The 14178-nt window shown below is 47.8% G+C and overlaps 1 protein-coding gene across 2 annotated transcripts in view; it reads left to right on the top strand.

The window, feature by feature from the left end:
* The window catches only part of RPS6KA2 (ribosomal protein S6 kinase A2), a 169731-nt gene that overhangs the window by 100240 nt on the left and 55313 nt on the right, over positions 1–14178 (top strand). For both annotated transcript variants that reach the window (XM_088666336.1, XM_088666337.1), the window contains 2 exons: positions 314–430; positions 2401–2482. In XM_088666336.1, the coding sequence (XP_088522462.1) occupies positions 314–430; positions 2401–2482 (199 nt within the window). The remainder of the gene's footprint in view (positions 1–313; positions 431–2400; positions 2483–14178) is intronic.

Below are 14178 nucleotides of genomic sequence, written 5' to 3'. Positions count from 1 at the left end.
TGTGCTCGGCTGATTGGCTGAGCCCAACAGCTCCAGGAACTGATTCTTCTGTTTAAATGTACAGGTTCTCTTTTTAGCTAACTATATATGCTAGGTAGAAGTAGACAGAGTTTGATGTTTCAGATTCAGACTCAATATATTCTGCAAAAAATATTGTGTAAAAAAGAGAGGGTATTAATAGTTTTAGGAGTAGGATTCTTGGTCTCTCAGTAAAAAAAAGACGGAATAAAGTGGTAGCTGTTAGAATAAGTGATATAATTTGTTTTATCCATGCTAAGAAGTGTGCTTTGCTTTGTTTCTCTCTTATTCGCAGGAAGAAGGTATTGTGAAGGAGATAGACATCAGTCATCATGTAAAAGAAGGTTTTGAAAAAGCAGACCCATCACAGTTTGAGCTGCTGAAAGTGTTGGGGCAAGGCTCCTACGGAAAGGTAAGATTTTACAATGTGCAATATGCTACAGTGGAATCTGGAATCAGCACTAAATTCAATAAACAACTTGATCCTTAGCTCATACCCTCTTAAGATCTGCTCTGGAGATTCCGAGGGAGAAACAGTCAATGAGGTTTGAGTAACTTCCCCCCTCTTTTTAGTCTCTTCCAAAGCAAAATAAAAAAATTCCTTCAGTAGCACCTCTTCCAAAGCAGTAAGATGGACTGGAAGGAAATATGCTCATCTTCCCTCCCTTCTTAGTGATACAGTTAGCACATTTAACTTAAATTTGTAAGTACTATGAGTCTTCAACACTTTGATCATCAGGTCACCTTGGGCAAAACGGATGCTACAGTTGATGCATGGCTGCCATCAAAGCATTAGCACTATGTCATCGCCTCTTCCACTCTTCCTTGGTAATGCTTAGTAAGGCAAAATGGATAAGGGGGTGTCATTGCACTGCCAGTTTCCCTGTTTTGTACAATCGGTAACCAACTGAGTGGGATAGGGAAATTTACAGCACACTGGTGTTGACATGTCACCATGTATTTTATTATCTGCCCCCTAGCCCCACTCTGAAAACTGTCCAAAGCACTGATTGAGCCTGCCAGTCCAGGGCTGCCCTGTGCCATGATACAGCGGAGCTGCCTGACCAGGGGTCCCCAAACTAAGGCCCAGGGGGCCGGATCAATCACCTTCTAAATCCGGCCCGCAGATGGTCCGGGAATCAGCATGTTTTTACATGAGTAGAATGCGTCCTTTTATTTAAAATGCATCTCTGGGTTATTTGTGGGGCATAGGAATTTGTTCATTTCCCCCCAAAATTATAGTCTGGCCCCCCACAAGGTCTGAGGGACAGTGGACCGGCCCCCTGCTGAAAAAGTTTGCTGACCCCTGTGCCTGACCATGGAAACTGAATGGCTCCCTCCATGCATGCCATGTGGGAGGCACAATGAGGTCTTGCAGTGGAATGGGAGACAAGCTGGGTCTTGGGTGTGATCCTGCCTGTGTATAATCTATTCTGATTCCTGCCCTGCTTCCATCCTCATTTGCCTTTCAAATCCAATCCCTCTTTAAAGAGAAGCAATATGTTTACTCTGCAGTCACATATGTATGTTGGTGTTAAAATGCCTCCACAAAAGAGTTCCACTTCTTTCTTTCTTTTTAGTTGATGGAGTTATAGGAAATTATTTTGCAGATCGTGGTTCCCTTTAAAAGCAATAAGGCATAGTGGTGTTTTGAAAGAGAACACATTGTCATTTGTTGTATTTTTCTGCAGTTTTATAATTATTTTCATGTTCTCTTAGCACACAGCGTTCCCCGTCTGACTCATCTGTTTTGAGGGGAATACAATAAAATCTGATATTACTGACTATATCAGGGAACAGCTAACAAATGACTAGTAACTAACACTGAAGGCCTTTTCCACATTCTGTAGCAACCTGGCTCTCTTCAGATGTTGTTGGACTACAACACCCAGCAGCCTTAACAACCAAGGCCAGTGGTCTGGAGTAATGGGGGTTGTGCTTGAACACTTGAAGGGCACCAGGTTGGGAATGGCTTTTATGGAATGAGGTTGCACATTTACTTGAAGTTTAATCAGTATTACTTTCCATTGCATGAATGCTACAAAAACCATTCATGTAAACATGTTTCAGTTTGTTTGTTTTAAGTTGGTTAACTTTGCTGTGTTAAATGTGCATTCTGTAGTTGACCTCCTTTGTAATGTTTTCTTTTGAAATCTTTAAGATAATATTTTAGTTTCCTGTTAATTATGCTGCTTGGAATGTATACTTTATATTTGACTTTCTTTAGTAATGTTTTATTCTGGATTACTTTTTTATGTTTCAATATAGGTTATTGCTTTGGAGGGTATTTTTCTTTAAAACATAAAGGGGCGTAGAAATGAACTACTACAACAACAGTAAACATACATTAATGTATTGCTTTTTGTGCTTTTTTCACTTCAGGTGTTTTTAGTGAGGAAAGTGAAAGGATCTGATGCTGGGCAGCTGTATGCAATGAAGGTACTTAAGAAAGCAACTCTGAAAGGTAGGAAGTTTAATTGGGCTCCAAATGTATGTACAACACAGCCTGCTGTTAGTAGGCGAAATACTTTGTTGTATTTGAAGTTGCTGTATGTATTCCTATGGCATAAAACAATACATCATTCTAGATACTACATTATGGGTTTGGATCTTTCATTTCTCTGAATCAAGATAGGTGTGGATAAAGCAGGCTAGCCATATAGCTTTCTGCTTATCATGTATGACGAAGGTGGAAATTCAAACATTTAGCAAGTGTTTTGAGATCTTCCTTCTATCTCCCTTTATAATCTCAATTTACAGTATTTACATTTATTTTAGGTTTACTGCTGAACAAATGGCACTGATCCCTGGCTTGTTATTTGGTGTTATTTGGTGTATTGCCTCCTTCCTGTGGAGAGGCAGAAGGCTGTTTCTTTCTCATAGTTCCCTTGTTGTGCACAGACTAATTAACTTTACCCCATGCCTATGCCATCTCTAAGTGTGATAGCATTGATTACGCCTCAGGTCTACATCTTTTAATTCAGCCTTGAAGGGCATGATGACACCCACCATGAAGTTACAGGTGAAAAGAAGTTCCCCTTTCTCTCTCTGAAAATATGAACCAATGGAAGCCTATGATGTGGCACCATCACATCACACTGCTCCATGTTCTTGGCTGAGGGGCAGGGCGAGGAAGCAATGTGACTATGATGCTACATGTTGCATGATTCCATAACTGTGAACACATTGCGCCAGTCCTTTCTTACCTGCATTGGTCTTTGATTTGCTCCTGGGCCCAATTTAATGCACTCTTTTTGATCCACAAAGCCCTACATGGCTTGAGATCTTGGGATGTTAGGTAAATCATGACTTTGTCAACAATTGCCTGCACCCTAGAGACACCTGTAATTAAGATGTCATCGTTTTTTATTGTGTTTTATGGTGTCCATGATTTTGTCAGCCACTTTGAGCTTCTTTTATAAGTGGGGTATTTCTGGAAAATAAGTAAGTAAGTAAGTAAGTAAGTAAGTAAGTAAGTAAGTAAACACATTTCAACACTAGTCAGTATGATTTAGAAAGCTTTGCACCCAACATCATGTCAGGCAGGCAATGGTAAAACTCTCTGTTCTCACTATTACACACAAACACATTTGCAAAGCTTTTTTGCTTCTTTGCTATTGCATATCTGGGACTTATAAAGAATATTGCCAATCAGCCCATACCTGCTTCCATTTATTTTAAGCTGGGAGTAAGAATGAATAGAAAACCATCCCTCTCTTACTTTTAATTAGACCTAGGAATATTCACCAAGCATCCTTTTTCACTTATTTTACTTGATTTATGTCAGTATTTAAAAAGGACCACACTAATATAAGGACTAGGGATGCGTGTAGCCTGCATGGTGCTCCCCAGATGTTGTTGGACTACAACTTCCATCACCCCTGACCGTTAACCATGCTGGCTGAGGCTGATGGGAGTTGGAGTCCACCAATATCTGGAAGGCACCACATTGACTTCCCAGGCCCTAAAAGAACACACAAATTGGTCAACAAATGTCAGTATTGTCTGCACCAGCCATAAATTGTAGCTGAGTATTTTGGGGTACCAAATTGCAGGCCCAGCTATAGAAAAATGATGGCTTCTTCTTTTCTCTGACAAAAGGAAGGAGCATCTCTGACTTGCCAGTTTGTTGCCTCCACTGCCTGAAGATATACTTGCATTTTGTATTAACAATGGTCAAACAGCATAACCAAAGAAAGCCACATACTGACTATGATGGGGTGGGGGGAAATTAAATAGTGAGGGGAAAAAGAGTGGCTGCTGTAGATATGGTAACTCAGTCTGAGTAACAATGATAATACTATTTGCCCTTACAGAAAATAAAATGTTCAGTTTCCCATTTTATTATTGTTAATAGCTGGGGTTCCGAGCGAGGTCACTGAGTCTGTTTTATCTTTTCTCACCACAGAGCATGTGAACCAATAAATAATTTCCTACTTGATTTACTATACGTGAATCATTTCCCCCACCTTTACAATAAGGTTTATTTATAGCACTAGAGAGATGAGTTAGTATGGCCACAGTGATCCATGCGACGATCACCTCCAGGCTTGACTATTGTAACTCGCTCTACGTGGGGCTGCCCTTAAAGCTGACCCAGAAACTCCAGTGGGTGCAGAATGCCGCGGCGAGGCTCCTTACAGGGTCCCGACCGCGGGATCACATTCATCCAGTGCTTTACCAGCTGCACTGGCTCCCGGTGGAGTACAGGATCAGGTTTAAGGTGCTGGTTTTGACCTTTAAAGCCCTATGCAGCTTGGGACCCTCGTACCTACGGGACCGCCTGCCCCGCGGAGGACCTTAAGGTCCACAAACAACAATATTCTGGAGATCCCGAGCCATAAGATGGCTAGATTGGCCCCTACTAGAGCCAGGGCCTTTTCAGTACTGGCCCCAACTTGGCCCCAACGCTCTTTCCCAGGAGACCAGGGCCCTGCGGGATTTGTCATCTTTCCGCAGGGCCTGCAAGACAGAGCTGTTCCGCCTGGCCTTTGGGTTAGACTCAGCTTGACCCCTGTGTTTTTCCTCCCTCATGGCTTGGATTTATGGAATACTTGAATTGAGGCTGCACTTTAAATTTTAATACGGTATTTTAATCTGTATTTTAATTAATTGTTTTTATGTTTTATTGTAATTCTGTTGGTGTCAGCCGCCCTGAGCCCGGTTTTTGACTGGGGAGGGCGGGGTATAAATAAAAATTTATTATTATTATTAGTATATTTCTGTTAAATGCATAAATGTAAATAAATGTTTCAACAGCAGAAGCCGTTTCTGGAATTGGTTATATCAGGTAAAACTGTGGTCCTAATAACATGTGGTATTATGGTCACCATGTTGAAGCTAAAAATATATATTTTGTGGTGTGGTTCAGTGTGTGGATAAGGTGCCTTTGACCACATCACCACAGCCTCAGTCTCCTGACCAAGGATAATGGCATCTACCAAAATACATTCCCTAGTGGTGATGGGAGATCTAGAATGTATCTTAAAGTCCTGGTGGGTTCAGGAGTTTGTAGGCAAATGGACAGCAGAGGAGAGCACATGGTGAGAGTCTAGAATGGCAGATAAGGTATCAGGATTCTGTACTGTGGAGCAAGAAGTGATTGAAAGGTCAGCAAGCATATAGCTCAGATGTTGCTGCCATACTGGTAAGATGTCTGAATGGAGTCTGAAATATTGCTGAAAGGTCCTGTCCTCACCTTTCTCAATAGGATGGTTATAACATTGTATCCAGGGCCGGATTTAGGTTTGATGAGGCCCTAAGCTACTGAAGGTAATGGGGCCCTTTATAAGCAAGTAAGTAAAATATTTAATATAATTATCATATTTATATATTGTCACAGTGGCCGGAGCGGGCTACTTCAGAGTAACGACTCTACACAGCTCTGCATTTTATCTTTTATTGGTGCTGCGTATTTACAGTGCTGAAGGCAATGCTATTTACAAGGACACATCTTCTCAGCTTGAATCAGAACCTCCGAATGGCGTTTGGCGCGTTTTTCTCCAACATAACAACTTTGGTAGACCCATCCTCTTCCCTCTCCGCTTTCTGCGCAATTCCGGCGTTGGGGGGATGGGTCTGCCCCCCTTGCTTGCCCCTTCCTGTCCCACCTGGGACCCTGGCTCCGCTACCTTGTCTGAGCCTCGGACACGACTTCCTGCTTCCCCACTGGAATCGGAACTCTCCCTGCTTTCCCCTGCGCTCGGGGATGGGCTTGAACTCAGGAGGGGAGGGACTTCGCGATATCCCCTGTCCCTCACATCCATCCCCCTCCCAAGCCCCCCTTCTCCCCTCCCAGGGGGCTCCCCGGGTGTCGGTGACGACTGAAAGCCTAAAAACTCTGTACTTTCCGAGCCCGTAGGTGTGAACACCTCCCCCCAGTCCTGCGAGCTCCCTCCTTCCGCCTGGGAGGACTGAAATCCCAAAAAGTCCGTGGCATCAGAGCTGGTGGGGGTAAAAATACGCTGCCAGTCTGCCTCTTCCTCTGACAGGGTGGACCTCGGAGACACCCATACTTCTTCCTCCTGGTCCTCAAACTCCGCTTCCCATCCCCATGGTGAACTGCTCTCCACTACTTCCTCCCCCTCCCCCTCCCCCTCCCTTTCCATGTGCCAGGGCTTGGGTCTGTGTGGGAAGAGGGTGTGAAATTCTTCCACCAAAAATTCCTCCTGTATCTGAGTGGCCGGGACCCATTCATTCTGGGAAGGCGGGGCATCCTCCCATGCCATGAGGTACTCCAGGCCCCCCACCCCTCTCCTTGAATCAAGGATGGCCATGGCCTCATTGAGTTGCTCCCTGCCTCCCCTCTTCCCCCCTCCCTCGGGGGTCTGTTCGCTGTCTCGGAGCCTGCTGCTTTCCCTGTACGGCGACAGCAGCGATCTATGAAATACTGGATGCACCCTCATGTCCTCTGGCAGTGCCAGCCTGAAGGCAACCGGGTTGACCTGTTGCGTGACCGTGAAGGGGCCCAGCCGTCTGGGTGCCAGCTTTTTGCACCTCCCTCTGGTGGGAAGGCCCTCCGAGGACAACCAAACCTTGTCCCCCACCCTGATGACCTCCCCTTGTCGCCTGTGGCGATCTGCCCCCTTCTTGTACGCTTCCTTGGCTCTCTCCAAGTGTTCCCTGAGCTGCTGGTGCACCGTCTCCAGTTCCGCTGCCCAGTCCTCTGCCTGTGGGCCCTCCTCCTCCTCCTCCCCCTCCCTCTCCGGGAAAGATCTGAGGTCGCGCCCATAGTTGGCCTTAAAGGGCGACACCCCTGTGGAGACGTGCACTGCATTGTTGTAGGCAAATTCTGCCAGTGGCAGGCGATCCACCCAGTCCGTTTGCCTCTGGCTGACGTAGCATCTCAGGTACTGCTGCAGAATGGCGTTGACCCTCTCCGCCTGTCCATTGGTCTGTGGGTGCCGAGCCGTCGACAAGCTGACCTCCACCTGCAGGAGGTTCATGAGCCGCCTCCAGAACCTGGAAACAAATTGGCGGCCTCGATCCGAAATAACTCTCAAAGGTAATCCATGCAGTCTGAATACGTGGTCAACAAACAGTTTGGCTGTCTCTTCTGCAGAGACCGCCCTGGCACACGGTATAAAATGGCACATTTTGGACATGAGGTCCACCACCACCAACACTGCGGTCTTGCCCCTGGACGACGGCAGGTCTGTGATGAAGTCCATGGACACTACTTCCCACGGCCTGTGTGGTGTGGCTAATGGCTCCAGCAACCCTGCTGGTGGTGCTCTGACCACCTTTGCTCGCTGGCAGGTGTCACAGCCCCTTACATAGTCCCGAACATCTTCCCGCACCCCTGGCCACCAGAAGTGTCTCATGACTAGGTGAGTGGTTTTGTCCCTTCCAAAATGACCCGCCGTCGGGTTGTCGTGCATCTGCTTGAGGACCTTACCTCTGAGCTGGTTGGTGGGCAGGTATAGGGCTCCCCTGTAAAAAAGGAGCCCCCCGCGTTCTGCAAAGTCCTTTGCCTGCTCCCTCCCCCCTCGCAGCTCTCTGAAGATGCGGGTGGCAAACTCATCTGCTGCCGTCAGTGCTGTGAGTTCTGCCTCACTCACCACTGCTGCTCCGCAGGACCATGCTGATGGGGGGGAAATGTGCCAGGGTGCTGGTGGCAACTCCTCCTCCATGTACTCCGGCTTGCGGGAGAGGGCATCCGCCTTGACGTTCTGCTCCCCCGGTATGTAGTGGATGGAGAAGTTGAAGTGCGAGAAGAACTCTGCCCACCGTATCTGCCGCTGGTTGAGCACCCTGGCTGTTCTCCAGAACTCCAGGTTTTTGTGGTCTGTGCACACCTGAATGGGGTGCTTGGCGCCCACCAGGAAATGTCTCCAGTGTTTAAACGCAGAATGGATCGCGAGAAGTTCCTTATCAAACACCGTGTAGTTGCGTTCTGGCTGTGTCAGCTTTCTGGAGAAAAAGGCACAGGGTCTCCACTCTCTGTTGGCATCCAGTTGCAACAGGATCGCTCCCAAAACTCTGTCTGAAGCGTCGGTTTCCACGCGTAGGGGCGCATCCTGCACCACGTGGAACAGGTTCTGGTCTGAAGCGAACACCCTCTTGAGGCTTTCGAACGCTGCTTGCGCCTCCTGTGTCCACCTGAACTTCTGCTTGCCTCTCAGGCAGTCAGTGATGGGAGCCGTAACCCGCGAGAAGTTCTTGATGAACTTCCTGTAGAAGTTGGCGAAGCCTAGTAGGCGTTGGGCATCCTTGCGCGTCCTGGGGCTGTGCCAGTCCAGAATGGCCTGCACCTTGTCCTTGTCCATCGCTAGCCCCTTGTCTGACAGCTTGTAGCCCAGGAAGTCCACCTCTTTGGTGTGAAACTTACACTTCTCCAGCTTCACATACAGGTGGTGCTCCTTCAGGCGCTGCAACACCTCCCTGACATCCTTTACATGCTGCACTGGGTCATTGGAGTAAATAAGGATGTCATCCAGGAAGACCAAGCAGTTCTTGAAGAGGAGGGACCCCAGGACGTGGTGCATGAAGGCCTGGAAGCATGCTGAGCCCCCTTGCAAACCGAAGGGCATCACCAGATATTCAGAAGAGCCCAGAGGCGTGAACATCGTGGTCTTCCACTCATCGCCTTCCCGGATCCTGATCAAGTTGTAGGCCCCCCGCAGGTCGAGCTTGGTGAAGATCTTGCCCCTGCGTGCCGCTGTCAGCAGATTGTCCACTCTGGGCATTGGGAAAGCCACCGGTTCTGTTATGTTGTTCAGTCGTCTAAAATCCACCACCAGGCGGCGCTGTTGCGTGTCTTTCTTGTCCACCCAGAAGACCGGGCTGCCCCCCGCTGCCTTGCTTTCTCTGATGAACCCCCTCTTGAGGTTCTTGTCTATAAACGCACGCAGATCCTCCAGCTCCTGATCTGACATGGAGTACAGCTTGGCTGGGGGTAGCGTGGCCCCCGGCACCAGGTTGATCTGGCAGTCAAACGACCTGTGCGGGGGTAGGTGGTCGGATTCCGCTTCACTGAAGACCTCCTGCAGGTCCCAGTACGGCTTGGGTATCGCCTCACCCCCCTTGATGTGCATGGTGGCCACCGTGGCTATGGGAGGCCCCTCCCCTGGTTGGTGCTGCATGCAATGTTCCAGACAAAAGTCCGATCCAAACGTGATGCATCTCTGGTGCCAACTGATGGAGGGGTCATGGCGCGCCAGCCAGCTCATGCCCAAGACGATGGGGGGGGGGGTCTGAGATGGTGGTGACGTTGAATGCCAGTGTCTCTGAGTGTCGTCCCACCGTCATTCTCATGGGGGGGGGGGTCTGGTGGGTGATGGCCCCTCCCAGCAACTCCCTGCCGTCAATGGTGGAGACGTGCAGGGGAAAATCCAGCTGCAGAAGTTGGATCTGGTGCGCTTCTGCAAAGTTTCTCGAAAAGAAGTTGGCAGAGGCACCTGAGTCGATTAACGCGAGGACCGTCAGGGGATACCCATTAGGGAGCGTTAGCGTCACTTCTAGAACCACCCCTGCTCGGGGGGTGGGTGGGCTGGCGCTGCTCCTCGCTGTGCGGGTGGGTGGGCTGGGGCTGTTGTTTGCCGATTGCGCCTGGCTGCTGCCCCTTGTCTCCTGCAGCCAGGCTGTCTCGTTTCCCTGCTGTGGTGCTGCGTCAGTGGGGGAGGGCACAACCGTTCCCGCCTTTCCTTGCCATTCCCTGCGATGTGGGCAGTCTCTGACGAGATGCTGAGGGGAGTTGCAGAGAAAGCAATTCCCGCCTCTTCCCTCCTTGCGTCTTGGCGCCACTGGGGTTTGAAAAGCCCCCCCGCGCGCGCTATCAATTTGCATGGGTTCCTGGTCTTGGCTGGCCCCTGGCATGGCCTGAGATGGCTGTTGGGGGAGTGGCTTCTCCTGCGACCGTGGGAACCAAGCTCGCTTTGCGCGCATTGGCTGCTTGTCGTTCCATCGGGATTCCTGTCTCACCCCCACCGCCAGAGCTGCTTTGCTCAGCTGATCCATATTACTGGGCTTTGGACCTCTCGAGAGCTCATCTTTCACATCCTCATGCAACCCCAGGTAGAACGCCGCTTCCATCGGAGGCGAGTTCAGTTCCCACCCCAGTCTGTGCACCAGCATGGTGAATCTTGACCAATATTCGCGAACTGTCATTTTTTCTTGTCGTAAATTATGCAGTTCCTCTTTGGTCTGGTCCATATGGCTATCAGACGCATACATTGTTTTTAAAGCCCCTAAAAATAGTTTGACATCCTTCATGCAAGGATTTTTTGTCGTGATTAACGGTCTAAGCCACTCCCTGGCTGCCCCTGTAAGGTGTTCCACTATAAACGCTACTCTGTGCCCATCATCAGGGAACTCATCATGGTGCAGCTCAAGAGCATACACAATCTCAGTCTCAAAGCCATGATATTCCCTCGGGTCTCCATTGAACTTGCTTACTAGGGTCCCTGCTCTCCTTCCTGGCAGCACTTGGAGTTGGGGTCCCCCTCCTCCCTTGTTTTTCTCTGCATCCAGCTTGTTCTGGAGGTCCACCGCTACCGCCCTTAACTGCTGCTCCTTCTCCTGTAGCGCTCTCACCTGTTCCGCAAGGTGCTGCCTGTCCTCCTGGACCTTCTTCGTTTCTTCTTTAGCTGCCTTTAATTCTCCCTGTGCCTGCAACGCCAGTTGCTGCAGGTCCTGCTGGGCTTTCTCTGCGATCTGCCGCCATTTCTCCGCTTCTGGCGCGCTCATCCCGGCAACTCCAAAGTAGCCCAAAAAAGATTCGGAGGTTGCTGTCACAGTGGCCGGAGCGGGCTACTTCAGAGTAACGACTCTACACAGCTCTGCATTTTATCTTTTATTGGTGCTGCGTATTTACAGTGCTGAATGCAGTGCTATTTACAAGGACACATCTTCTCAGCTTGAATCAGAACCTCCGAATGGCGTTTGGCGCGTTTTTCTCCAACATAACAACTTTGGTAGACCCATCCTCTTCCCTCTCCGCTTTCTGCGCAATTCCGGCGTTGGGGGGATGGGTCTTCCCCCCTTGCTTGCCCCTTCCTGTCCCACCTGGGACCCTGGCTCCGCTACCTTGTCTGAGCCTCGGACACGACTTCCTGCTTCCCCACTGGAATCGGAACTCTCCCTGCTTTCCCCTGCGCTCGGGGATGGGCTTGAACTCAGGAGGGGAGGGACTTCGCGATATCCCCTGTCCCTCACATATATAGTATTATAGTAGCAAGTGGGGGTAATAGGGAACTGTACTAGTAAATAATAATATAGGCTTACTAACTAATAAAGATGAATATTTTTCTAAAGTAATTTTATAATGGGACCAAATTAAATAATGTATTACATGAAATCAATCAGTAGGCATAAGACTCATACCCTTAGTCTATGCTGCCTGATCATCAGTCTACAACAGGCATAGGCAACCTTGGCTCTCCAGATGTTTTGGAACTACAACTCCCATGATACCTAGCTAACAGGGCCATTGGTCAGGGCTCATGGGAGTTGTAGTTCCAAAACTTCTGGAGAGCCAAGGTTGCCTATGCCTGGTCTACAAGCACTCTTTAGTATTAGCTAACAGGTACAACAGCTTGACCTGCATTCAACTGTGCTGCACTGCAGTCTGCAGCGGTGTCGTGCCTTCAGCACATAATGTTGCCATGCAACCAGTCTATGAGCCTTGTGGAATGCTCTTCCAACAGAGTTTCAGCAGACGCCCTCAGGATTAACTTTTAGCCCTTTGCTGAAAAGTTTCTTATGCAGACAGTTGAAAGGGGGAAACACATTCTCTTTACCGTTAGCCAGTGATCTGTGAATCTGGTTGTGTATTTTTGTGTGTGTTGTTATACACAGTTTTGATTTTTGATGGAATTGTGGCATAAAATATTTTTGTTGTCATTTCAACGAGCTACATGGAACTTCTCTTTATATATGTGAGCATAGAATCATAGAGTTGGAAGAGACCACAAGGGCTATCCAGTCCAACCCCCTGCCAAGCAGGAAACACCATCAAATATGGCTTGACATATGCCTGTCAAGCCTCTGCTTAAAGACCTCCAAAAAAGGAGACTCCACCACACTCCTTGGCAGCAAATTCCACTGTCGAACAGCTCTTACTGTTAGGGAGTTCTTCCTAATGTTTAGGTGGAATCTTCTTTCTTGTAGTTTGAATCCATTGCTCCGTGTCCGCTTCTCTGGAGCAGCAGAAAACAACCTTTCTCCCTCCTCTATATGACATCCTTTATATGACATCCTTTTATATATTCATATGACCCCTGAACCTTCTCTTCTCCAGGCTAAACATACCCAGCTCCCTAAGCCATTCCTCATAAGGCATCGTTTCCAGGCTTTGACCATTTTGGTTGCCCTCCTCTGGACTGGACTGGACACGTTCCAGCTTGTCAGTATCCTTCTTGAACTGTGGTGCCCAGAACTGGACACAGTACTCCAGGTGAGGTCTGACCAGAGCAGAATACAGTGGTACTATTACTTCCCTTGATCTAGATGCTATACTCCTATTGATGCAGCCCAGAATTGCATTGGCTTTTTTAGCTGCTGCATCACACTGTTGACTCATGTCAAGTTTGTGGTCTACCAGGACTCCTAGATCCTTTTCACATGTACAGCTCTCAAGTCAAATGGCTTACAAGATTTGTCACCAGCCGCTTTGATCAGACAGCTGTGAAGCGAAAAGATGGCAGCATTCATTGGACGGAGCATTAAAGCGTTAGCAGCACAATAGTTCTCAGTGCTGAAAATGCCACTATTCCTACCTAAGTGGCAATTGTCACTTGGGGAAACAGAGCAAAGCATGGAGCACTTAAATCTGCAACTTTCCAGGAACACTATTAGATAAAAGCAATTTTATTGCTATGTGCAGAATCATGTATCTAAGTGGTATCCGCCCTTTTCTTTTCCCATGTGATAGAAGGCACTTAATAAGGAGGGTGAGTCAGAAAACTGGGAAATAAATATCTTTCCAGCAACATATTGGGTAACTTGTTGTTCTTTGAGTTCCTGGATGTTCCTGGATGTTCAGGTGCCCTGTGCACTAGCTGACAATATTATCAACAGAAGGTTAATAGAATCATAGAACTGGAAAAGAACAGGGGTCATCTTTTCCAACCCCTGCAATGAAGTAACCACAACATGCGGTTCCCCCTCCAATTTGAAACCATGCAAGATCCTGCTTAGTTTTGCAAATGTGCTAGCAGTTTTCTTGCTGCACCACTGCTCACTGTAGATGAAATGTTAGAGCCACCAAAATTGATATCATACACAATATTTTAAAACTGGGTGAGGTGGGAACAGAAGGTAGACAAGGATCTACTGGTAGATTTAGAGGTGATTTTTATTGATCAGCAAGGGTTTCTGACTAATAATAGTTTAACAAAAGCAAGAACTAAAAGACTCCATGCACAAATTAGGTTGCTGAAACAAAGAAAGATGGCAGGGATCAGGAGTGGATTTGTGTGTGAAAGTGATGTGGGATCCTTCTGGTCATAAAAACCAATTCCTGGGTCAGAGAATACCCTGCTCCTTAATTCTAAACTCTCTTGCACCACCATTTTGAATCTGGCTCTTGTTGATGGATCTTAAGGTTCTAGTAAAAAAGCAAGGACAAAAAAATTTCCTTAAGCCTGAAGTTTGCCTGCCCCTGTTTTAAACTGAAGCTCCTAAGACATGTAAAAAGCCTGAAATCGTGATTTCAATTGT

This window comes from Zootoca vivipara, chromosome 3, assembly GCF_965207765.1.
Source record: "Zootoca vivipara chromosome 3, rZooViv2.hap1.1, whole genome shotgun sequence".
NCBI lineage: Eukaryota > Metazoa > Chordata > Lepidosauria > Squamata > Lacertidae > Zootoca > Zootoca vivipara.
Note: the sequence above shows the minus strand (reverse complement) of the source record. Positions and strands in the feature narration are given on the sequence as shown.